This window comes from Zootoca vivipara, chromosome 5 (assembly GCF_965207765.1).
Source record: "Zootoca vivipara chromosome 5, rZooViv2.hap1.1, whole genome shotgun sequence".
NCBI classification, from domain to species: domain Eukaryota; kingdom Metazoa; phylum Chordata; class Lepidosauria; order Squamata; family Lacertidae; genus Zootoca; species Zootoca vivipara.
Window position 1 is genome coordinate 73,839,221 of NC_142588.1, and position 26,438 is coordinate 73,865,658.

The 26,438-nt window shown below is 43.0% G+C and overlaps 2 protein-coding genes across 2 annotated transcripts; one reads left to right on the plus strand and one right to left on the minus strand.

Annotated features, from left to right (window-relative positions):
* Positions 1-1,544: 1,544 nt before the first annotated feature.
* On the minus strand, positions 1,545-5,448 carry SERP1 (stress associated endoplasmic reticulum protein 1). Its single transcript, XM_035133184.3, has 3 exons — positions 5,162-5,448; positions 4,718-4,793; positions 1,545-2,915 (listed from the first exon to the last, which is right to left on the minus strand). Exons 1-3 carry the CDS (start codon positions 5,243-5,245, stop codon positions 2,875-2,877), a joined length of 201 nt encoding a protein of 66 aa, XP_034989075.1. The 5' UTR covers positions 5,246-5,448; the 3' UTR covers positions 1,545-2,874.
* Positions 5,449-5,724: 276 nt separating this feature from the next.
* On the plus strand, positions 5,725-25,515 carry EIF2A (eukaryotic translation initiation factor 2A). The gene is made up of 14 exons (XM_035133183.3): positions 5,725-5,779; positions 7,556-7,625; positions 8,073-8,147; positions 9,223-9,341; positions 11,480-11,579; positions 12,063-12,145; positions 13,822-13,895; positions 14,036-14,180; positions 14,986-15,102; positions 16,291-16,859; positions 22,430-22,540; positions 22,750-22,878; positions 23,964-24,029; positions 25,109-25,515. The coding sequence occupies exons 1-14, from the start codon at positions 5,752-5,754 to the stop codon at positions 25,172-25,174; spliced, it is 1,752 nt and encodes a 583-aa protein (XP_034989074.2). The 5' UTR covers positions 5,725-5,751; the 3' UTR covers positions 25,175-25,515.
* The last annotated feature ends 923 nt before the right edge of the window (positions 25,516-26,438 follow it).

A 26,438-nucleotide genomic window follows, 5' to 3' on the forward strand; every position in this document is an offset into this window, starting at 1 on the left:
CAATATATTATTATTATTATTATTATTATTATTATTATTATTATTATGCCATAGGCACATTGATACAATGGCACATTTCCATGTAATTATTGAAAAACTATGTGATTTATTTTGCAGTTGCACCATATCCAATGGAACTGAACAGAACTGCGGAGTAACATAGCATTCTTGTGACCCTAGCTACACCAGTATAATTTAGTCAGGATACCATATGTACTTCCAGCACCAGTCTGGAGGAGGGGGAGGAGTTAAAACTATAAAGACCATAGCGACAATGCTACCCATTCCCCCACCGCCCAACACAGACCAATCACAGAGTAGCATGCCAACAATGCCCCGAAAGCCATGCATAGACTCACCCATTCCACACAGAGCAATAGGGAAACATCTCCAAGACCTCACCCCCAAGCCATACAACAGGCAACCCACCAACTACTGAAAGAGCCCCTAGGGCAAGCAGCAACTCAGCAATGAGGAACATCTGGAAATCTCTCTACAAACAGATGTTCAAATTCACCTGTATCACACAACCATTGCTAATACAGTCGTACCTTGGAAGTTGAACGGAATCTGTTCCGGAAGTCTGTTTGATTTCCAAAATGATCAAAAACCAAAGCGCAGCTTCCGATTGGCTGCAGGAAGCTCCTGAAGCCAATTGGAAGCCCCATCAGACGTTCGGCTTCCAAAAATAGTTTGCAAACCGGAATAGCCACTTCTGGGTTTATGATGTTCAGGAGCCAAAACATTCCTTCTACACAGTGCCTTCCAACCATGTGATGATGTCACCGGTTGTTGAGGAAGGATTAGCCAATACACCGCTGAACACTGAAATGGACAGAGGGTGGAAAGTGGAAGAGAGACATGGGAGATATCTGTAGCAGTCATACTTCAAAGCTCCCCCAACCCCCCATTTACTTACCTGTGGAGTGGTACAGGAGTTCTTGCTGGGTGTCCTGAGGGTCTTCACAAGTTTTATTCTTAAGTATTTCTCCACAGTTCTCAACATCAACATTCCCTTTGGTGTGCAGGGTGCAAGACAAGAGACAAGAGCTGCATGCGCTGGCATCTGAGAAACGGACTCCATGTTAAGGGTTTCTACACTATTCTATGCGTGCTGTGATTGGCCAGTCTGAATCCCATGCTTCACTGCAGTGATGTGAGTAGAGTGGCAGGAAGACTTTTCTGACTCTCCACTAATAGGAATGTTTTGCTTTACACGAACTCTTTTGTTGGTGTAGCTTAACTCCTTGGTACTCAAGGGTAGAATCTGAGGGACCTGTTCAATTCACACTAAGCCTGCTCCTCCCCCAGTGACACTCACCTTTGACAGCTGTGCCAGCAACTTTGAGTCAACATCAGCAAAACCTTGATGCTGACATTACATCACTAGCATGGGCTATGCAGAAAATCCTAGAGGGCTCAAAAGCTGGCATAAATTGAGCATGCTGCTGTGCCCTTAAGATAACCGTTTTCCCATAAGAATCGCAGGGTTATTCTTACCTGAATAAAGACTTAAGTTAAGGATTTAAAGAAATTAACGCACCTCAGATTTTAAAGTAATTTATTGGAAATAGTTCTTAGATTACAAACAAGCATTTCTCATTTACAGAATGTGCTGACAGCTAATGGTAAGAAATGTAGCCTTCCAGTCACCTGCCCATAAGCAATGCAACCCTGCAAAATTACAGAGTAATTTACCTAGTTAACTTTCCTCTCACGTAGCCCTTTAAGTAGTTTATTTGTGGTCCAATTACCTGTTTGTGAAGGCATTCCCTGGAAGAGTACCCAACCTCATATTTACCTCACTATATTCTGCAACAAGATACTTCAGATGTGTCTACTAGCCTGTGAAATATAACCCACTTACTCTTACATTGTTTTGATTTCTATGAAATTAAAATGCTGTAGGAGTCTTTTAAAAAAAGATTTAAGTCACAGCAATATAAAACTCTGGATTGGTTAACTTATTCAGCTGAACTGGGGAACTATTCAGGATGCAGGCATGTTAGTGCTCTTTGGGTGGGCTATCAAGAACATTATAGTATTGTGGAACAAGTCACCATGTGATGTTTTACACTTAAGTTTCAGTTGCTCCCAAGAAGATTAACCACCCCAAAGAAAGGAATGATGACATGAGAAACACTGACACTCAAGTACAGCATAACAACAATTAAGCATTTTGTAAAACTTCTGGTGCTTTTTAAGACTGAAGAGGTTTGTTCATTTATGTATATGGTCAATTAAACCATTGGTTTTAACTACATTGTTTTATTAAAACAATATTCCAAGAAGCATAGGGTAAGGTCTTCTATCAGAACAATTTGAGACTTATTAAGTTGCCACATGCTAAGGTCAAACTAAGCTACCACATACAGATGTTCTTTTTAGATAAGCAAAAACCACAGCACACATCCATTGACCGAGTTGCTTGAGTGGGCTTTGAACTAGTCATACAATCACTGTTTGATAAGCTTAACTTCTCCATTTTAAATAAAACAACTTCCATTTATACAGAAGAAACATAAGAAAGATCGGTGTTTACATATAATGCAGTCACTATGTATCTACACTGCTTACACTTTAATATACTAACATAAAGCATGGGTTTGATTCACAGAATAAGTAGGTCCACGATTGTAAGTTAACAATAACTCTTTATTGCTTTATACATGTGGTGCTTTTTCAAGGCACTGTGGCATGGACTAAAAAACTTGGAATGACTTGTGAAGGAACCTGGAATGACATATGGTCAACATGGAAAGTTCTTCAGAAGCAAGACGACAGCTAATTTAAATTCCAAGTTATCAAACATCAGGAATGAGAGTTCATAGTTCACAGGAGAAATATAACAATCTTGTTTAAGGATCAGCTCCTTCACATGCCCATTCTGATACTCTGAATAATCTGGAAGATAGCTGCAAAAGGAAACAGGTTTAGATGTTGCTATATTAGAATATATCAAATGATGCACCATTTTAAAGAGTTATGTGTATCAGCATTGTTATATACACCAAGTAAAACGGATTTCAGAAAACCTTTGAACAAGTTCAGCTTGATTTTACTAAGCTGTGTAAGACAGAACATTTTACTACTCCCAATTTTATATAAATATCTTCCAAGAAAGCCACATTAGAAAGACCAAGTGAAGTGTGAAACAATACGGTACCATATGGCATAAACCTTTGCCTGTTTTCTCAGCTGAAATCAACCTATTTTAATTAACAGTTTTGATTTCAGCAATATGACTTCCCACTCAATCCTACACATAATAACTCAGAAGGTAAGTGTGGATAGGAAGGCTGTTTTAAAAGAAAGCAATGGTTGCCAGTGTAAATCTTCCTATTTTCAGCATAGTGTATAAAATTGCTATTGACAGCACACTTATAACCTATTAGTTTAGATCACTGCTTGCTAGGTCAACAACTAAGTAACCACAATAAGTGGGTATAAGCATGACATTTAAAAACAGCTATGAACCCACAATAAGATACTAGTCTCCTCCATTTGTGAAGTAGGCAAACTTCAGACATGTGAATAAAGCCCCTCATTTAAGTAATAATAACTATTATTCTCCTTATCTTATTTGTAACCATCAACACAATTCCTATGGATATAACCATTGGAGCTGATAAGCTTATAGAACTAGGTGAACCATCACATATTATTAACAGTGTTCCCTTACAGCGTTCCGGAAATCTGTTTTGCATACCCTTTCTTTCTTTTTGTGAAGCTCTGTCCTGAGCCACCTGGTGTACCGGAAAAAATTACCTTACTTGCAATTTGGCTATTTAAATGGGTAAGTCTCAAATAGCAAATTCCAAAAGGCCAGCTATATTTGCTGCGCAAACCTGAACACAGGTATATTAGGGAGACAATACCACTGGGATTTGTGGGTCACTTCTGGGAAAACAAGCTTAAGAGAGCATTGAGAAACTAAAATTCTAAGGATGCCTTTATCTTTTGCATGTCCTCATTGCTACAGATGTACATAAAGATCAGTGTGTGTGTGGGGGGGGGTGTTATTCAGAAAAAGTGAGCAAATATCACTAGCCCAATCAAGTCAGGCAACGTGTGTGTATGCGTAGAAGGATTCCAATATATTGTCTAGTAATTTTAAGCAGATTTTTTTTTAACAAACCAGCATAGCTATGATGAAAAAGTACCAATGTGAGAACCTAAGAGCTAAACTGGTAACTCCCGGTAACTGAATAAGGTGCAATGGCAGAGTTGCCCATATGGCACTCAACGCCAGCAGCAGCCCTAGGGGTTCACCTTGCCCAGCAAATCCACTACCCCTCTCCAGATGTTTCCGAACACCTGCTCCCCATCCCACCACTTGCGAGATGCAGCGTTGCCCCCCTTTTAGGCGAAAACACCTTCTGCAACTTTTTTTTTCAAAAAAGATGCCTCTTCTACGAGGAGAACCGCCTCCTTCTTCCAGATCACGTCTTGGCAAATATAATCAACAATTTAAGGACCACAAACACAGACACCAGACACAGGGGAACATTGGTGGGGAGCAAACAAGTGTCACCACCAACCAAAAAACTTATTGAGACCAAAAGCAGCTTGTTCACCTTTGCTAACCCAAGACCTTTTGGGCTGGAAGGGGTTTCCCTCTTGAAAAGCACCCCCCACCCCACCCCTAAACAAATCCAATTCCCTTGAAGGAGATGGTGGACAAGGGGCCCAATCCCGCCCAGCTGTCAGCGCTTACCCGATCCGCACACCACGAAGATGAACAAGGCCAGCAGCCAGGGCCCCACCGACGCCTTCTCCTCGGGGGCGTTTCTCTGTGGGAAGAGCCAGCACGTCAGGACGGCTCGGGTGAGGAAGAAGAAGAGGAGGAAGAAGAAAAGGAAGAGGAGGGGGGTTTCTTTCGGGGGCAGGCTGCCCCTCAGCGGCCGGGGGGAGGAGGCCACGATCCCCGCAGTCCCACCCATCCTCCTCTTCCTCCTCGGCCCCTCAGGAACCGGTTAAAGGCGAAGCCCCCCCCTCCCACACAGCCTCCCATCTTCCTCGCGCGTTTCCCCCGGGAATTAACTTGAGAGGCTGCTTCCCACGCGAGGAGCAAACCGGCAGGGGGGGACGGTCGCAGGAGGGCGCTGAGGGGAAGGGGGAGAAGAGGCTTCCGAGGCCTCCTCCGCGAAGGGGCCCCTACCGAGGTCTTGGCCACGTTCCCGCGCTGCGTGATGTTCTTGCTGTGCTTCTCGTTGGCCATCCGGATCCGCTGCTTCGCCACCATCTTGGCCGCCGCCGCCGAAGCTGCTGCCTGACAGACAGACGCCGCGACTGAGCTGTGGCCGCGCTGCTTGTGTGAGGAGGAAGAGGAGGAGGAGGAGGATGAAGCGCGTGAGGGGAAGGGAGGGGGGAAACAGATTGAACTGCCTGTCGCGCTCCCTCCGGCCGAGCCGCCGCGTAAGCAGCAAACTGCCCCTCTCGCAGGCCCCGCCCTTCGAAAGCGGGGAGGCGGAGCCGCCAACCCGGAAGCAACCGCCTCTCTCTTCAGATTTCTCTTCTTCTTCTTGCTCTTGTATTGCCGTCCAACGCTAAAGGAAAGGTGGTCGGGAGAAATGGGCGGAGGCCGCGTGACGTGGGAAACTCACCGCCCCTCCCCTCTCGAGAGGTTGCTACACGTCACCCCGGAAAGAGGCGTCCGCTCTTGAGCTGGCGGAGACGTGTACTGTCCTGAGCCGTGACCTCTCTTTTCCTCCGCGACCCGGAAGGAGAAAAGGTTGGGCCTGGCTCAAGATGGCGCCACCCACGCCGCTTCTGGCAGGTGGGTTGAGAGCTAATCCATAAGTTGGCTGTTTATTAAAAATCTTTTTATTTTTCGATGTAGCGCCGCGTGCATTATGGTGGCTGCTCCGGGGCGCTGCGTGTTGTCCCCATGTCCGTTTCGGCTGGCGGGGTAGCATCCTCGTGCCGGAGTTGCGCGAGCGAAGTCCTGCGCACCACGCAGGGCGATCCTAAAGGTCTCCTGGGGAAGCGCCGTTCCTCAGTAGCGGAGCGCATCCATACACAAGCGGGCGGCTGCTGCTCCTTATGGAATAAGCAGGCGGGGCACATAGCTGTCAAGTTCTCCCTGTTTTTTAAGGGAAATTCCCTTGTGCTGAATAGGCTTCCTCGCGAGAAAAGGGAAAACTTGACAGCTATGGCGGGACAAGACTTCGGGGCGGAAGTCCCGGGGCCCCCTAAGCTAAGCAGAAAGAGCGCACAAGCCTCCCAAGGCGACAGTGCTAGCTTACTGCGCTTTGAAGCAAGTTAAGCATGACACGTTGTCAGCTAAAGGAATTTGTGTGCGCCCCCCCCAAAAAAAATCGTTGTCCAGAGCGAAGAGAGTCCCGGACTTCATCACTGAAGATAGTAACTGAGCTTGATGGACTAATGGCATGGCTTGGTCTAAAGCAAGTTTTTATTAATTTACTTAAATGCAAAAACCTAAAGAGCTTATTGGGGCTTCTTTGAATGCAAGCCTGTATGAGTGTATTGCCTTGCTCAGAGGTAAAAGGCAAGGTACCCAGTGTGGCTTACTCCTACTCAGCATTCCTAGGATCAGGTTCTTAGACATTTTACCTGGGGCTGAGGCCCACTGAGTTTCATAGAGCTTCTCTACCAACGAGAAAAACTGCAGTCTTATCCATCTAGTCTGTGGAGCAAATCCTAAGCGATTTTTCTAATGAGGAAATATGCATTTATAGCAATGATATGGACAGCTGCACATGCTTGGAGAAATTTTGATTTGTATGATCATCTGTGTGACAACTTGTGGTTAACCTATGGTTTGTTAAATAAAACATGGCTTGGTATTGTGTCAACCGGGCTTATGTGAGACTGTCTCTGAAAAATTTCTGGAAACTTCATCTGGTCCAGAATGCAACAGTAAGGTTATTGATAGGTGCCCATTCCAGTGAATGTGTAACTGCCATTTATTTATATTCAATCAACAATTCTAATTCTCCATATAAACTTGGACAGTCATTTTTCTACTTAGTATGCCTAGATATGAGTGAAACACTTCTCTATGCTCACAGCTACTTCACTTATTCCTTTCTAGCATGAATAATCAAATCAGGAAGCCTCTTATTTCACCATCATTTCCCTTTTGCCCAAACCAGGAAACTGGCTACCAACTTCAGAAAAAGCACAGTTTGAAGTTGAGTTTATGACCGTTGCTTGTTCTAAAGCTGCCAAACTATAAAGTTGATTCAGATGAAGTGGGAAACTGTTATTTGAAGGCTTGAGGAGCAAAGTGGCACCTACTAATATTAATATCCCAGCTTATTAATGTGAGGTATAATAATTAACTAAGAGAAGGGGACGACAGAAGACAAGATGGTTGGACAGTGTTCTCGAAGCTACCAACATGAGTTTGACCAAACTGCGGGAGGCAGTGGAAGACAGGAGTGCCTGGCGTGCTATGGTCCATGGAGTCACGAAGAGTCGGACACGACTAAATGACTAAACAACAACAATAATAATTAAAATAGGCTTTTGTTATGTAAACATTAAGTGCTAATTCTATTAGTGTGAAAAAATGCTTCTTTTTTGCTAGTGCGAGGATCTGAAGGACTCTATATGGTGAATGGGCCTCCTTATTTCACAGAGAATACAGCATTTCAAAGGTACTTCACTTTTCTCTATTGTTAAATGCTATTTTAGAATTAGAATTTTATTTATTTATTGAAAGCATTTCTTAAACATTGTAAGCAAAAGCACAACACAAAGACAATAAAGCAGTGTCATAAAAACAAAGATACAACATAGAAAACAGTGAAACACTATAAAAACAAAAAAATCAGTAATAATAGGCTCCAGTGTTATGAGTAAAGGACGACCTGGGCAAGGAGATCTCTTTACAAGGTGGTGGCAACTGATGGATAATGCTTCACATAAATGATCAAAACTACTGTATAGCTAATTGATTAAATTCAGGTGTTAATCAATAACAAGTAAGAATTGGTATACTTACATACTGCTAGAGATATTTATCGAACACAGACTATTAATATTTTTCTATGCATTTTGTGTCATATACTTTAATTGTGATAGAAATGTATTTGTTTTTCCAGGGAGTCTGGGAAAAACAGCAAAGTTTTTGCTTTCAGCAAGGATGGTTCCCTTTTTGCTTGGTGCAATGGAGAACAGTCAGTATAACTCCTTCCTTTTTAAACATTTGTTAAGAAGTTTGGGGGCCTATACAGTATTCAATTGTGCAAAGTGTGTAAAAAATTGCTTGAGGAAATACAAATACATGTATTGTAGGTATGTTCATTCAAAAATAACCTCAGTCAGTTCTCAGTTGAACTTCCTCCCAGGAAGAGTGGACAGGATTAAAGCTTTACCAACACATGCAATTCTATCCAATTTACGCATTGCTTTCCAGATGGTAGGATTAGATTGGTAGGATTGACAGCCTAAAATGCTTGAATCATGGACGCAGTTGGGCAGGCTTAGCTTACTGAAATGCATTGACCTAAGCATGTGTAGGATTGTAGTTTCTGAAACTGAATATCCTCCCCTTTCCATTTTCAATTTGTACATTTCCAAAGATGTTAGTCTGTTTTGTTATTCTTGGAGTATTATATTGCACATGTGTGCCATTCTCAGCAGTTTAGATACCACTTAGCATATAGCAGATGGGACTGTTACTACTGTTTAACCTGAGGCCAGCTCCCCAATCTTACTTTATGCCATTTGGGATGAAGTGTATGGAAGTAGTGTGTGACTAGGCCAAAAATAGAAAGGTTCTCTTATCACAGTCATTTGCAATGTGACTCTTGCATGACTTCAGTCTCGTGGGCATGGTAGTGAAACGTGTGCACACGAGTCATTGAAGGTTTGGAGTTTGGTTGTTACAAACTGAGGATACTTAAGCAGTGGGCCACCTGCAGCCCTCAGCCTTATATGTGACTGTCTGGGAGGGAACAAAATGGTGGGAAAGAGGTGGCAGAGAGAGAAGGGTCGCCCTATCTACCTTTGGCCTTGGATCGGCCTATTGCTGTCATACTATTGCTAGGTTACCCCCAAAGGAATGCAACAACCTTGATTGGGGGGGGGAATTATATTAGTGAAATACTGAACATTATAGTAAATGGAAAAATAGTTATGTATTCTATTAGGTGGTTCCAAAGAGGCCAAATTTGGCACTGAACAGATAAAGCTTGTTATTAATTAACCACCCTGATCAAGCTTTGTTGAAGTTACCTCTTTTGGTTCCAGAGTAAACATCGTGAATGTCACCAGCCACGAGGTGCTGCGTTCTTTTGATCAGCCAAAGACAGTTTGCCTTGACTTCTCTCCAAAGAGCAATGTCCTGGTAACATGGCAGCCCTACACAAGTGAGTACTTCAGGTGTCTGCTCCAGCTTCCTTCAGTGTAAACATGGCTGCAGTCGTGCATGTTGTAAACATTGGAAGATTCATTAAGTACGGCAACCTTTTGTATGTTAGGTATTGTAAGAATACAGAAGAAAAATCAAAAGCTTCCTTCTGAAGTGTCATAGTAATAAGTTACGTATGCTGCTCTTGCCTTTCCTTTTTCTAATTTCTCATTGCTATGCCCTTCAATATAGAGTGCAAGCTCTTCAGGAGAGGGACTTGCCTTTTTCCTTAGGATCCCCCCCCCGTCTTATTCTCTGTTGTTAGTGTCAGCCAGCCTTCCCCAATCTTATGCCCATCAGATCTTTTTGACTCCAGCTCCCATTAGTTGTAGCCAGCATGGCCAATGAGGGCTTATATGTTTGTAAGATTCATTACCTGCTTTTCACCAACGGCGGGTTGCAACAAGTGGAAAGTACAATTATAAAATAGATAAGAATCACTACAATAAAAAATGCAATTTTAAAATAGATAAAAATCACTTCAATTTTGAAACACATAAAACCATTATGCATTGTGATGGGAGCCTCAGCTTCAGGATCTGTGCTTCCAGTGAGCACTCAGGGCTGATTTCCTCAAAATTGGGAAAGGGGTACGACAAGGCTGTATATTGTCTCCCTGCTTATTTAACTTATATGCAGAATTCATCATGCGAAAGGCTGGACTGGATTAATCCCAAACCAGAATTAAGATTGCCGGAAGAAATATTAACAACCTCAGATATGCTGATGAAACAACCTTGATGGCAGAAAGTGAGCAGGAATTAAAGAACCTTTTAATGAGGGTGAAAGAGGAGAGCGCAAAATATGGTCTGAAGCTCAACATCAAAAAAAACTAAGATCATGGCCACTGGTCCCATCACCTCTTGGCAAATAGAAGGGGAAGAAATGGAGGCAGTGAGAGATTTTACTTTCTTGGGCTCCATGATCACGGCAGATGGTGACAGCAGTCACAAAATTAAAAGACGCCTCCTTCTTGGGAGAAAAGCAATGACAAACCTAGACAGCATCTTAAAAAGCAGAGACATCACCTTGCCGACAAAGGTCCGTATAGTTAAAGCTATGGTTTTCCCAGTAGTGATGTATGGAAGTGAGAGCTGGACCATAAAGAAGGCTGATCGCCGAAGAATTGATGCTTTTGAATTATGGTGCTGGAGGAGACTCTTGAGAGTCCCATGGACTGCAAGAAGATCAAACCTATCCATTCTGAAGGAAATCAGCCCTGAGTGCTCACTGGAAGGACAGATCCTGAAGCTGAGGCTCCAATACTTTGGCCACCTCATGAAAAGAGAAGACTCCCTGGAAAAGACCCTGATGTTGGGAAAGATTGAGGACACTAAGAGAAGGGGACGACAGAGGATGAGATGGTTGGACAGTGTTCTTGAAGCAACCAACATGAGTCTGACCAAACTGCGGGAGGCATTGGAAGACAGGAGCGCCTGGCATGCTATGGTCCATGGGGTCACGAAGAGTCGGACATGACTAAACAACAACAACAATCAGAGCCATAGCACAGGGAAAGGATTAACACACACCCTGGAGTTTTTTCCGCTTAAATTGTTCCCCTAAAACTACTGTTAGTTGTGTGGTTGGGGGAGAGAGATATTGCTTGTCTACCCACCCCAGACAGTGGTTTTTAGTTATTGTAATAACTTTTACATACTTTTATGTTTTTCTATACAGTATTGCTGTTTTACTGGTTTTAGTTTTTGGTTTTGTTTTTTTAAAGTTTTAACTATGTATTTTTTTAGACTGCACACTACTATTGAACCATTTATGAACTATTAAGAGGTTTATAAAGGCTTTTAAATAAACTTACGTATTGCATCAGTGGCAGGAACTGAGAATTTTTATTTCAGAAAAAACCTGTTGTGTCTAGGTTTGTTTAAGAAGGAAAATATTTTTTCATACTTACACATACGGGATCAGTGAAAGCTAATGTTAAAGGAAACATCCTGTTTTCTTGTCCTTGTGTGCTAACCTCTAGTATAGCATTCTCTATAAACACATCAAACATGGTCAGGATGTTGTAGATTAGGGAGGGAGACCCACAGCTTACTTTGAAGGCCAACACTGCAATATAAGTTGCTTTTTTTGTAGCTTCTAAAGATGGTGGACCAGGAGTGCCCAATCTTCAACTTTTTGATGTGAATACTGGAAAGTTCTTAAAGTCGTTCATCCAGAAAAAGATGCAGAACTGGTAAGTAGCATTCAGGATAATTTATCATTCACAAAAATGACTTGAAAACTTTTGCACTTGAAGTTGCAGTATCTGGTTTTGTTCTGCAGTTCATAACACAGTATATTTCATTTCAAGCAACCCTGTAGGTGGTGAGCAATATCTGACATCAAAGAAGTAGACTTCTACTCATGCACTAGGACTTCCCTCAAAACAAATCTGCTCCAAAGGGTCCCCTAACCCCCCAGAGCAGGTTTTGGGGGCATGTAGGGGGTGGCAGAGTAAAGAGAGGAAGTATGCCTTTCACTGCACAAGGGAAATCTGTTCTGCTGGTGAGGTGATGTCATGGGATGTCAGCCTATCTTATCAGACCAGGATGAAAGCAGTGGGATAGTTGAAAAATAGCACCAGTAACCATTTCAATACTTTTTTCCTAATTTAATAATTCTTAAACATTTTCAAACCTCGTTTCTAAATCACTTGCCCCCCCTCTCTAACCATTAGGTGTCCTTGCTGGTCAGATGATGAAAGCATATGCGCCAGGAGTGTTAACAATGAACTGCACTTCTTTGAAAACAACAACTTCAGTATGCAAGCCCTTTCTTGTTCTCTAGATAAGCTTTCCCTTTTAGTTTGCCTTTATTTCTCTTGTGTTTTGAGCACCTGCTTTTATCACAGTTGACCCATTCTGGGGAACCATAGTGTTTATTGAGCGCCTTGATACAGTTTTGAAACTCCCTTCTATAGTACAAAATCCACATTGGCTTAATACCTAAGGAATACTTGAATGGATGAAAATTAGAAATAGTTCTTAAAAACGTTTTTAGAGAGTGGTTCTTACAGAGGGGGCAGCAATGCCAGGTAGGTCTGTGAATTAATTGCTCCTGTGGTTTAGCCAGAGATGCATGGAAGATAATGAGAGGCAAAGAGCAACCTTGTGTAAGTTCACTCGGAAGTAAGTCCCACTGTGGTCAATGGAACTTTCTCCAAGGCAAGTGTAAATGGTTGCAACTTGAATGTGGTGATGGAGGCAGATGTGAGGTTGAGTAAACATCTGCCATATGTGATGCATAAGCAGCAACATCACACTGGCAGTGCAGATACACCCATTCGCAATACAGGCTCCAGGTGGACAGTCTTGCACAAGTAGCTTTGCACCCATCACTGAAACTACTTCTGCACCTGAGTTTAACCTGTTGCAGATGCTCTAACCAATCATGAGCAGTGCCTTCCCTAGATGCACTACTTCTGGGGTGTGCAGTGTCTGTACGCTTGGAATTTGCCAAGGCATCAGCAGTAGTGACTCATGCCCAAAGATGGGGCCAGGTGCTGTTTCTAATGTGTAGTTTAAGCATTAAGGGAGGAAGCTGCTTGCCCTTTGGGAAATGTAATGGCATTTGGAGGCAGACTCTCAGGTACATAAAAGAGGTAGGAGCACTTGATTCAACAGTGTGAAGACAGCCTGAAGCAAAACAAACTTACTCAAGAAAAGCCCAAGGACCAAGCACTCTCATGGGGGAACCTTTTGGAGCGATGCAAACCAGAGATGGGTAGGGCCAGAGGCAAAAAGTGGGTCAGGCAACAGGTGTGATCCTTTTGTACGGGCTACATTCCAGCCATGCAAAAGTCAGAAGTTTCTACTCACACCCAAACATTATTCCATCCTCCATACAGGCAAGCAGGAGGTATTAGCATATTTCATGGCATTTTACATCAATGCAAAAACATTTGAGGATGGTGCATTGTAGGTCGGGTGAGGGGTATGGTGTCGGGGGATTTCTGAGAGTCTGGCAGAGGCCTGGAGGGCTATATGCAACTCTTAGGCCTATGGTTCCTCACCTCCACTCAAGAACATAGCTAAGAGAAGAGGGTGGACCACACTTAAGCTAAGGAGCTTCTTTGAGCTGTGCCTGAATGCATGTACAAACTTACTTTTTGAATGCACCCCCTAAAATATAGACAGTTTAGCTGAAAAAGCTTTAAGAGTTGTAGAAAATGTGTTTTGTTGCTCCTATATGTGTGTGTGTATGTGTATGTGTATGTGTATGTGTGTGTGTGTGTGATACACTTGCATCATGCTGTGAGAATATATAGCTTTGGTGTAAATCAATTTTGAAGGGGTTATTCTACTACGTCAAGAAGGCCTTTACCATTATGTGTATGTTTGCTTTTTACTTGCCTCTAGCATAGGCTCATAAGCAGCACAATCGTAACAATTATTTAGGTAACTTTTATTAACCTGAGTAAAATTATGATTTTGCAGGTACAATTGCAAATAAACTTCATTTGCAAAAAGTCACCGATTTTGTGATATCGCCAGGGGACCAGCCAACTAAGGTGCCTCCTTTTGATTTTTATTTCTTCAACAATTTTAATTTCTTAGGAATCCTGAAAAGGATTATGAATTATTCCGCTTCTGTCTTTTGTGCTGCTCTTAAGAATTGTATTACCAAGTTGATTAAATGTTATTGACACAGGTTGCTGTCTATGTTCCTGGAAGCAAAGGAGCTCCATCTTTCGTAAGGCTGTATCAGTACCCAAACTTTGGAGGCCCGCAATCTGCATTGGCCAACAAGAGTTTCTTTAAAGCTGATAAGGTGACGATGCTGTGGAATAGTAAAGGTATAAGAAATTTCAAATTTCCCCTGTCTTTATCTGGCAAGAAGTGAATGTATTGATTCTCTGTGTTCTTCTGTGTAGATAACTAGTGCAAGTGTTTTGTAATTCTAAGTGCTAGTTGCAGTTTTCCTCTATGGCATTTAAACTATACTTGCAGCTATTCTTCCAGTCCCATCCCCTGTAACTCCCAGCATGCAGCAGTCATAGGCACCCTTCCTTGGGAGTACAATCAGACTTGCTTTTGAGTAACAGGCATTACTCGAAAGCCATTGAGACAGGCTAAATTGACAAACAACATGAATTGTGCAAACCTTCCTTTCATTCTAAATGAAGCTTATGCTCCACATGTTCCATATGTACTGCCTGTCTTTAAAAATGTCACAAGGGATACTGTAATAAATGGATGTTTGTAATTCTTTGACCGGTAATGCAGTCTTCGAAGCTTTGACAAGAAAATACAACTACATGGCATATTTTATAGTTCTCCAACAGTACCACATTAATGTGCAGAATTTGGTGCTGAGTGCCTTTTGCACATGCAAAGGAATCTCTTGCTTTGTTTCTGTGAGTTAACTCCAGTCCTTGCACGCTAGGGTTGCTGGTATTCCAGTGAGTTGTACATAGTATACTGGTCAGGAAGCAAACACGTTGGGTGGAGGTGGGTTGTGGCATTACTATAGCAAGGACAGTGACCATGCTGCCCCTGCCATGCATTCCAGTTTCATTTTATTGAACCTTAAAATTAATATCATTGGGTAGTTTGCTTTCTGAAAACATCTAATTATTGTTGGTTTTTATCTCCAAATAGCTACTGCTGTGCTTGTAATCGCTAGTACAGAAGTTGATAAAACGGGAGCATCGTATTACGGAGAACAAAATCTGCATTACATCGCAACGAATGGGGAAAGTGCTGTCGTACAACTACGTAAGTGACTCTCCTAGTAATTGTATAATGAACTGAAAAATCGCCCTCCATATATGCTAAAAACCCTGTAATGCTCTTTGGAAATAAACTTCAGTCTCCTGTGTTTGCTCTAATGACCAACCTTGTACAGATTAAATTCCTTTGGAATGTTTTCGTTTTGACGTTTGTTATCTGAAGTTCTATTAATTCAGAAGAAGTGAGGTAGTATAAGAGTTGGGCTCGAAAGTGCGGATCATAGAGAGGAGATGGGGACAGGATGGAGCACCTAATTCCGTTAAGGAGCCCCCGATTCTTGAATTGGGAACAGAAAGTGGTTAAAACTAGGGCTCCAAATCAGTTTTAGGCCCCAACCCCCAATTGTTGAATTGCTTTTAATCTGTCGCACTTATTATAATTCAACAAATGTATATATTACAAAGCTTAAACAGATCATCCGTCTTGAGCACGTGATAGTTGGGGAGTGACAACTTAAGTAAGAAAAGGGTACCTGTTCGTTTTAAGAAAGTAAAGCCCTCTTAACAGTGTCTGGGCCAGTTGCAATACTTTCAAATGCCCCAATATCCAGAGTGTTTACTACTACTGAGAGTACTCTTTAAATCTGTAAAACATGTAGACCGTTTTAACCTATTAAGGTTTTTAATTGCAATGAATTAACTAAACAAAGAAAAATGTGCAGCCCTTGTGGAATAGCCTTTCAGGGCTAATCCTGCTGAAAGGAACTTGGGCAGTGTTCTGGCCACTGAATAAGGTGGTGTTTCTCTCATCACGTGGCCAGGCTACTCGCTGGCTGCTGCTCCTCAGTAGTGTCAGGAGAGATGCGGTTAACCTGCTGCGGTAGAATAATTACAGCCTAATGTAGGCCTGCGTAACTTATGTACTTCCAAGCCTAATATAGCCCAGCAGGCATACAGTGTGGTGTCTAGATGCTTGACAATCTACAGACAAATACACACCTTCAGTGTGTGTGTGTGTGCGTGTGCAATCCAAAAGAGGTAGCAAAAGAGGGATTATTGAGTCACTCTGCTAAGGAACAATAGGGCTGTTTTCAGCTTCACAGGTTGTGGTGGCCTGTACTTGTTAAGAGAAGCTATCATGACTTGTAACTATTCTGCAAAATCGATTCCTCCTTCCTCAGGCACATGTAGATAACAGTTAAAAGAAACTTCGACTTCTTTCTTTTTCCTCTAGCAAAAAATGGTCCTATTTATGATGCAACCTGGAGCCCCAATTCCGCAGAGTTTTGTGTCGTCTATGGTTTTATGCCTGCCAAGGCTACAATCTTCAATCTGAAATGCGACCCTGTGTTTGACTTTGGAACCGGCCCACACAATGCTGCCTACTACAGCCCTCAAGGACACATCTTAGTCTTAGCTGGATTTGGGAATCTCAATGGGCAACTGGACGTGTGGGACGTTAAAAACTACAAACTCATTTCGAAACCACAGGCCTCGGATTCCACGTACTTTGCCTGGTGCCCCGATGGGGAACATATTGTAACAGCTACATGTTCTCCAAGGCTACGGGTTGGGAATGGGTACAAGATCTGGCATTACACAGGCCCTGTCCTATACAAGTATGAAGTCCAGCAGAACGCAGAACTTTGGCAAGTTGCCTGGCAACCCTTTTTGGATGGCGTCTTTCCAGCGAAGGCGGTAACATATGCTGTTCCGAGCAAAGTGCCGAACGATGAGCCCAAGGCTGCCCAAGCTTACAGGCCCCCAGCTCTGAGAAACAAACCTGTGACTAGCTCTAAACTTGTAAGTAACTGTTGCCTCTGTTGTAAAATGTCTTGCTGAAAAATGTCTTTGCAGCTCTGGGAAAGGGTAGGGGGCACGATATTAAATCCAGTCCTTTGTTCTTCCGCTTCAACAGACAATTAGCACTATTGAAGACCATTTAACTAGGACTTTGCAAATGCCAAGATTGGATTCCCCTACCCACTTGCCCCACCCAACTATAATCCTGTATTGTTTATAAAAGCAGCTGAGGTACACATAATATAGGAAAGGTATATGTAAGCACTGGTTTGCACAAGTGCTTTTCTGCTGTCAGATCAGTACGTGGTTGTTGTTTTTTAAGTCTATGGGAGTAAAGGCAGACTAATCTTAAATATTTCTTTTCAAATAGGCTGTGCAACTGAAGTACAGTAACTTCTTCCCTCACCTAAAAAAGTGGCACATTAAGCCTTTATAATTTTAACATATAGTTCATATTTCCAAAACAAATAAATGTATTTCTGTGAAAATGCTCCTGTTTTTAAATAGATTTTGGCTCTTTCGGGCAAATCAGGCTGTAAACCTTAATAAAGCATACCAACTACTATTGAAGGAGGCCCTGCTGGCACAGCACCATAATAGACACTTGGTATAGCTGTGCCATGTAGCCATTTTTATTTTTTAAAGAATGAATATGGTTGTGATTTAATCCCACAAATTTGTTACCAGATGCTTTGAATTTGTTTGTACATTATCTGCAGCACTTCTTCTGAATTCTTCTTTACTACCGTAGTTTCTCATCCCTGAAATCATAGAATTGTAAGAGTTGGAAGGGACCTCAAGGGTCATCTAGTTGAATCCCCTGCAATATTGGAATCTCAGCTAAAGCATCCCTGACAGATGGCCATCCAAGCTCTGCTTAAAAAACCGCAATGAAGCAGAGTCCACAATCTCCCGAGGGAGTCCCTTCCATTGTCGACCAGCTCTTACCATCAGAAAGTTCTTCCTGATGTTTAGTCAGAATTTCCTTTCTTGTAGCTTGAATCCATTGGTTCGTGTCCTACCCTCTGGAGCAGAAGAAAACAAGCTTGCTCTATCATTCGTCCTCCCTATTGCTGCATCATAGGAGCCTGTTCCATGACCAAGCAGTATCCCTGTTGTGTCGCAGGGAGAGAGGGGCTCACAGGAGATGCCATTTGCACAAGGAGATTCTGGTAATTGGCCTCTCTTTCCCATGAGGATTAAACAGTTATGACCATATCCCTGATGGGTTCTGACACTAATGGGGGTTTATTAAGCAAGCATCCCGTGGATTGCTCACATTTCAATAGTGGAGAAGGGGAAAGCACCTCCTGCAACATTTTAAAGACTTGAGATGACAGATTGAAAGGAAAGTTAAAGAAAAGTGGCAGTAACTAAGCTTGATGGCAAATTAGGTTTTATCCTTTTATAGTAGTACTAGTGGAATTCAGCCCGTTAAAATAAACGGGCGCTAGAACAGATTTTATTGTTTTTTAGTGTGCAAAGCAAAGAGGAACGGGTGTGCAGCCCCGCCGAAGCGGCGGCTGTGGGAGGGGCTAGCCGCCCCCCCCCACGCGCCGCCGCCACAGAAAGAGGCCGAATTGCGGTCTTCTTCTGGGCGCCCGCTGCCCAGCTGGGCTCAGCGGATCGCCCCAATGAAGCGGCGGCTGTGGGAGGGGCTAGCCGGCCCCCCCACGCGCCGCCGCCGCCACAGAAAGAGGCCGAATTGCGGCCTTCTTCTGGGCGCCCGCTGCCCAGCTGGGCTCAGCGGAGCGCCCCAACGAAGCGGCGGCTGTGGGAGGGGCTAGCCGGCCCCCCCCACGCGCCGCCGCCACCACAGAAAGAGGCCGAATTGCGGCCTTCTTCTGGGCGCCTGCTGCCCAGCTGGGCTCAGCAGAGCGCCCCAACGAAGCGGCGGCTGTGGGAGGGGCTAGCCGCCCCCCCCACGCGCCGCCGCCACAGAAAGAGGCCGAATCGCGGCCTTTTCTTGGGCGCCCGCTGCCCAGCTGGGCTCAGCGGAGCACCCAGACTAAGCGGATTAAACGGTAGGCGGGGGGGGGAGCGCGCGCGTGTGCGCGTTCTGTCTCTCCGTCCAATCCCTGTGTCTCTGGGGTACATGCGCAGTACCCCAGGGACACACGGGACACAGGGACTGGACGCAGGGACACTTGCATATTATTATATAGGATGAGGAATTAATTCCTCAGGGCTTACTTCTGAACAGCTGCAACCCTGTTAGCAGTCACTAAAAATATTATACAAGAGCAGTACTATTCATTGCGGTGAAATATCATTTTCTTCCTAACATAATAACCTCTCAAAACTTGTTTGGGACACACATGCAAATTGGTACCATGTATACAGGCTGCAGTGCTTTTCCACAGCTGCCAGCATGCAGAGTTCTGGCTTTGACTCCAGAGTCCTTCATTCACTTGTTGGATTTTTGCCTATCTGGAAGATGTTTAAGGCACTGATACCCTACCAAAATATGAGAACCCTAGGTTACGACGTCAAAGATACCATGGAGCTGATATTTCCTAGTATAAATGGGAAACTATAATGCTTGCGGATGTCATGCAAGAACACAGACTCGAAGGCACGATACATTTCAAGCAGAATCTGAGTTGCAGTAACTGAATCGCAGTAGCTGTCTAAAGAATAATATGCTGTGCTTTTCTTTTTCTTATCTGTTCGGGTACTGCCGATAGCTCTTATCTCTCTAGCCCAGCTGCATCCTCAGTTATAGGGCTGAAGCTCAGCTGTTAGAGCATGAGACTTTTAATCTCAGGGTCATGGGTTCAAGCCCAGTGTTGGACAAAAGATTCCTGCATTTCAGAGGGTAGATTAGCCTTGTGGCCTCTTCCAGCTCTACAATTCTATGATTCTGTGATTTACGGGTTGTGTCAGCTCACATACAGAGTCACTACTACGCCTTCATCTCAAATGTAAGGTCTCGTCGCTTTTCCCGCCCAGGCATTACAGGTTTTTCCCTCCTATATTTATTTGCACAAAATTACCCTTGGGTATTTTTTTCCTTCCCTGTTTTTCATGTGAGGTGCCAATGCATTCCTTAACCGCAGTTGAGATAGGAGAGGAGAATTTGTTCTAGGAAGGTAGTCCCATAGTTCTTCATCTCCTATCTATAAGGTATGGGAAACCTATACAGTGGTACCTCTACTTACGAATTTAATGCGTTCCAAACGCACATTCGTAAGTCGAAATTTTTTTAAAGTCGAATCCCATAGGAATGCATTGGGAGAAAAAAATCGTAAGTCGAAGCAACCCTATTTAAAAATTCATAAGTAGAAAAAAACCCTATCTAAACCGCATCCAAGATGGCGGACGGAGCTCAATTCGTAAGTAGAAACATTCGTAAGTAGAGTTATTCGTAAGTAGAGGTACCACTGTATTACATCTGCATTTGCCTTTTATGTAGAGAGTCATTAATCTATTTTCCTTTCAGTATTCAAAAACAGATTTGAGAACATAGCTCTTTATTTCCTCTTTCTTATTTTCTTTTTGAAAGAGCGTAATCTGAGACTACCAGCAGTGAAAGGAGTGTTGGTTTCTCCCACACTGCTGGTCATTGCAAGTGACTTATTTCTTACTAACTTCATAAGCACAGTTAATAAGAGGTTTGTTACGAAAGAAGGCTGATGTAATCCTAACCGCATGTGATAGAGGAACAAAACTGGTCAGTGAGAAACATTTTAAGGTGTGTAGCGTGTGTTAAAACTAAGTTGCTCATAGCACAGTCAACTCTAATACATGTCCACTCGGAATTAAGTTCCATTAAGTTCATTGGGGTCTTCCCATAGTTAAGTGGGTGTTAATTAGGGGGCTGCCGACTAGGAATCAAGTAACATTAGGGGATTTAACCTACTTGATACATTAAAAATTAAGCTGCACAATGAAGAGGGGGAAAGCTCTTGCCTTTATTATTTTATTAAGATTTAAAGGTGTACCTGAACCCAGCCCCTTGCCCCCCAAAAGAGGTAGAACATTCATAGTTCTGACTGCAATACTGAAATACCAGTAGTGCAGTCTTTAATCCCTCACTTGGTTGCCACAGGCAAGTCTGGCATTCCCTCTAGGTGAGCAAACAGGCTTGTGAAGGAGAAACCGAGCCCTCTCTTTCGCTTTTGCCAGCTGCTTGGATTCTGTACTGGTTGTGTAAGTAATGAAGCCCTTTCCTCGAAAGGCAGCGTGGAAGCAGAAGGCTGGTGAAGAAGAGACTTAGCACCCTCTTCCTCCTTCCTGAGATTACTGCACTTACTGACTGCAGATTTTTATACCAGCCTGGTTTTTTTTACTCATAAGATGGTTGTCTCTTGCAAGCCAAAGATGATGGGTAGAAACATTTGGAAGGTTAGTAATAAGGCTGCAGTAGTGGAAATGAAACAAGCAAATGAAACACAAAAGCAAAAAAACAAGAAGAGAACTGTTCTCCCCCACCCGCCTGGGCTCTCTGTATTGAAATGGATGCTCCAAATGTTTTCACTTCCCATGCACAGAAGCAATACTTACGCAATAAATTCTGTGGAATCCTTGTGCATGATATAGATTGAGAATGACTAGCTGGTTGTCTATAGGCCACGGGTGGCCCATAAAAGGATTGATCTATTCTTTGGCAAGTTGACCAACTTTTTAATCAAGGTGGAATAAAAAACTGGACATGTAAGGAATAATTGTTTTCAAAATGTGTGTGTGTGTGTGTGTGTATGTGTGTGTGTGTGTGTGTGTGTGAGAGAGAGAGAGAGAGAGAGAGAGAGAGAGAGAGAGAGAGAGAGAGAGAGAGAGAGAGAGAGGAAACAGAATGACAAACATTTCACACTTCAGTGTTGTGTCTATAACAGGCACCCCCAAACTTCGGCCCTCCAGATGTTTTGGACTACAATTCCCATCTTCTCTGACCACTGGTCCTGTTAGCTAGGGATCATGGGAGTTGTAGGCCAAAACATCTGGAGGGCCGCAGTTTGGGGATGCCTGGTCTGGTCTATAACATGTCATTCTCAAGCATGGCTGAGCATGTGCTCTGTGTAACGGAGAAGCCCTTCTTGCAAGGAGGTGCTGATTTTCTAACTGAGCCTAACCAACCACAAAAGTTGCTTTCTGTGACATAAGCTCACCACCATAAGCTTAACAACTTTATAGTGGATAGAAGGATTCTGGGAGTACCAAACTTTGTGAACCCTGAAACAGATAATCACAACTGACTAATGCACATGCGCACACACAGTCATAGGTGACAATCTACATGGGTTTCACACAATTTCTTAACATGGAAGAGAGTCCTCTTGTGTAGGGCTGAGATGGAGAACGTGAGACCCTCCAGATGTTCGCTGGACTACAACTCCCATCATAATTGATGATGTTGGCCATGGCTGATGGGAGTTGGAGTTTGACCACATCTGGTAGGGCCACAGGTTTCCCATCCGTAGTGTAGGGGTTGTGTAGTTGTGGCATTGCTATAAGACTTGTGGCATATGTGAACATAAAAAACAACTGCAGCACAAGCCCCTCTTATCAGGCAGCAGATAATTATGTGTGGGTTTTCTTATGGTAATTTTGTCGTCTTTGCTTTCTCTTAGCATGAGGATGAACCACCACAGAACATGAGACCAAAAAATGGCGATAAACCTTTATCTAAAACAGCACTCAAAAATCAAAGGAAGCACGAGGCAAAGAAAGTTGCCAAACAGGTATGGCTGCTGCTTCAGTTCTCTTGAGCAAACTGTTGCATTCACATTTTCTAAACCTGTTTACCATTACCCTGAACAGAGCCAAAGCGTGCTGAATTCCAACATTCTGGAGAGCTTAACATGTATACCATTCGTGCAAATGTCCCATGGGGTTGTATACGACAGACATTGTTGCAGATGATGATTTAATTTGTTGGGTTTTTTTACAGGAGGCCAGAGCTGAAGGGAGCCAGGAAGTTACTCCAGCCGCACCAGTACAGAATGCATCACAGAATGCGGCTCCCTCCATAACATCAGGAGATCCTGAGGTTGATAAGAAGATAAAGAACCTGAGGAAGGTGAGGAGCTTTTCTAATGAAGAAGCTTGTCTGTTCTGGCAAAAGGTCTTCTCTCTAGCACCATCCCCCAGTACCTAACAGCTGCCACTTCTCTCACCATCTAACTTTTAAAAATTTTTCCCTATGTTAGTTCAATGCATGGTGCACAATAAGGGCTATTAGGTATAAAACCAATGTTCCCCAAGACAGCCAAAGTCCTCCAGTCTCTTCCCTTTTGTATCAGACTAGCGTGACAGGCTAGATGAGAAGTCCTGTGAGTGCCAAAAGTAGGGAAAATGCAGCAGATACATATGCAAGTATCATCATCATCATCATCATCATCATCATAGTATTATAAAAAGATGGGAACCTGTAAAATTGAGGAGAGCAGTGGTGCAGAGGGGTGATCAGCTCTTCATTGCTACCCGCCCCCCAATCAAAATGGTCCGCCAGCTCCTCTCCTTTCTGGAGCAGAAACGTTATAGGATGGGAAGCATCTGGAAGAGCAATTTTAAGTTAGGATAGGCACAATGTCCTTATCTAGATATGCTCTCTGATCTTGCAATAAACCAGGCATAGGCAAACTCAGCCCTCCAGATGTTTTGGGACTACAGCTCCCATCATCCCTGACCACCGGTCCTGTTAGCTAGGGGTGATGGGAGTTGTAGTCCCAAAACATCTGAAGGGCCGAGTTTGCCTATGCCTGCAATAAACGAATGTGGCACAAAATCCTTTACATTCAGCAGCCACCACTCCAGGGTGCAGAGCAGCAATCTATATGACAGCTGTTGCTCTCAATAGAGTGCTTGAACCTACCATATCTCCTTTAGGAAAGCAAGAAATCAGTGTGCATTTTAATCACTCAGCTGCCCGCTTGCTGATCTGTGGTTTGGGCTGCACAGCTCAGGCTCTCTCTGTGCTGTTTACACTTTTCCGCAGGGAAAAATAAGTTTCAAAGTAGTGTGAAGGCATCCATGACCTTGAGGATAATGATTAGGGAACGGTAAAGGGCACTTCCTCTCTCTCCTCCCCCACCCGCCAAAAAATTCTTACAGCATAAATATTCAAATGTTGTCTTAAGACGTGGTTTTTTTCCACCACTGCAGAAACTAAAAGCAATTGAACAGCTGAAGGATCAGGCTGCTACAGGCAAACAGCTAGAGAAAAACCAGGTATGCCTATTCATAGATTATTCTATTTTTAGGGATGGCTTGTACAGCACGTTAAAAGTACTAAAATGTACTATTAGTACATTGTAAATGTAAAAAAGCACTATTCTGTTTTCTTCTGAAAACAATTAAAAAAGCCAGAAACAAAGGCTCTGAACTTATTTGAATGTGCTCCTATTAAAGTTGCAATGTGTAGTGTGGGACTAAAGACAGAAGTCATGACCTAGAACCTCTTGAATGCACGGGACTCTCCTTCCCACACATGGCAGGCAGACGTCTTGAAATGAATGGTGTTTGTAAGCACATGAGATGAGCCCTGCTGGATTGGACCAAAGCTCCATCTAGCCCATGTATGAGAACCCTCGGGCCCCCCAGGTGTTGCTGAACTACAACTTGGTGCCGCCACTGACGGGGAGAAACCAAAGGGGGTCATCCCTTTGGGGATGGAACAAATGCGTGGGCCAGCCCCCTTGTGCTACGATTGCTGTTCTAATGGGGATGGGTTTTTTAACTTGAGTGGGTGCTGTTTTATTTGGTTGGGTGGGGTGGTTTAAAATTGTTTTTAAATGTTATATGTTGATTTGCATTTTGCATTTGTGGGCTGGGGTATTGTTTAGGGGCCTTTGTTGGGGTCCCTTTTCTTAGCTTGTATACTTTAGTATAGTTAGTTGTTTAAATTATTTTCATTATGTATTTTGTGCTTTTCGTGTTGTAACTTTTTGTTGTGATCTGCTCCGAGACTGTGGGTATAGGGCGATATACAAATTTAATAAACAGCAACAATTCCCATCAGCCCCAGCAAGCATGGTCAGGGGCCAGGGATGATGTCAGTTGTGGTTCAGCAACATCTAGAGGGCCCAAGGGTCTCCACACCTGTTCTAGCCCAACAACCTGTTTTTATTAGTGGCTAGGAAACCCACTGGCAGGCCATGAAAGTAAGTTTTCTGACATAGTTCCTGTGGAGCCCTAAAGCATTGAAACATGGACATTCCGTTTGGCTGCTGCGACTGAGAGCCATTGATAATTTTTCCTTTGCCTGTGCTAAGTTGTATCTGATGGTGTCTTCTGTGTATGTGTCCTAGTTGGAGAAAATTCAGAAAGAGGCTGCCCTCCTTAAGGAGCTGGAAGAGTTGGAGCTGGGTGTTTAGAAAGAAGACAGATGAAACTCACGGGTTCGTTCTGTAGAATCATTTAATAATAAAAGACTGAAAATGCTCATTTAAAAACACTATACACAGCTACATTTTTATTTCCTTGTCCCTAATATATGGATACATGTAAAAATTTTGAGCAGAAGTATTGTAAATCAAAATGAGGCAAAAAATTTGCTGTGATTCCAAAATGGTATTACTGAACTAAATAAAGTACAGTGGGTCCCTCTATTTACTCTTTGGCCAGATAACATAGAAGTGACCCTTATGTAATAAGAAGATTGTAGAATATAATAAAAAGCATTTTCCATTTAATAAAGATTTTGGTGTTCTCTTTATAGGTCTTGCATGTTTCTAACCTGGTGTATTTCTGTTTCAGTGTGACTTTTTGTGGATTGAGAGACATTTTCCTAGATACTGGGATTTCAATCAATCAATCAATCATACACCTTATTGCACTAGCCAAAGGCCATGGCATCATTCACAAAGGAAACAAAATAAAAACTACAATAACCGTAAAAACCATAAAAACAGGGATTTCAATTTCTCTCTCTCGGTACAAGAATGTCACAATTGAGAAAAGGGATTGAGTGTAAAAGAAAAAGGACATGTCCCTTCTCTGAATTGGAGACAGGTGGGATTCATGAACTCCCTGATGAAAAGGGAAGAAGTTTTACCTTTCTGGAAACCCCAGTTCCAAATCAATTAGAAGTAAATGTCTGAACTTACTAGTGTTTTCATGGTGTGCTAGAAATGAAAGGAGGAATATTAGGTAACTGGTCAATAGTCATAAGGGGATTCATCCGTAACACACATACCTGGTGTCTAAATTAGGAAGTGCCATAGTGTAGATTAAATGGGGTGTGGGTGGGAATGATATGGAACATAGTCTTTTCAGAATAGCTCCTTCCCTGCCCATATGACTATGCATTCCAGGGGGTTGGACTTGGTGACTCTTGGGGGTACCACCAACAGTACAATTCTATTATTCTGTGTTGTTATTAAATCAACATATTCTCCCATTCTTCCACAATGGAAACTGAAGATGGCAGGCAATACCAGAAACACCAATAAAATCATAGTGAACTGTTAAAAAGTGGCTGGCTCCTTCTGCCTCAACTCCCTTTCTGTGTGGTCCATGATGCAATCATTTTATATGCAGCTGAAAGAAACTTTCAAAGTAACCAAGTGGACCTAGAGCAAGAAACCCTTGTGTACCGTACTTATGTCACATGGTATTTTCTTCCATTTGGACACAAGA

Coding starts and splice junctions, on each gene's coding strand:
- EIF2A (XM_035133183.3), top strand. CDS start 5,752: ATGGCGCCACCCACGCCGCTTCTGGCAG. Junction 12,146..13,821: donor CTTTGAAAACAACAACTTCA/GTATGCAAGCCC, acceptor ATGATTTTGCAG/GTACAATTGCAAATAAACTT. Junction 15,103..16,290: donor AAGTGCTGTCGTACAACTAC/GTAAGTGACTCT, acceptor TTTTTCCTCTAG/CAAAAAATGGTCCTATTTAT.
- SERP1 (XM_035133184.3), bottom strand. CDS start 5,245: ATGGTGGCGAAGCAGCGGATCCGGATGGCCAACGAGAAGCACAGCAAG. Junction 4,794..5,161: donor GGAACGTGGCCAAGACCTCG/GTAGGGGCCCCT, acceptor CTCTTCCCACAG/AGAAACGCCCCCGAGGAGAA. Junction 2,916..4,717: donor CTTCGTGGTGTGCGGATCGG/GTAAGCGCTGAC, acceptor TTCCTTTTGCAG/CTATCTTCCAGATTATTCAG.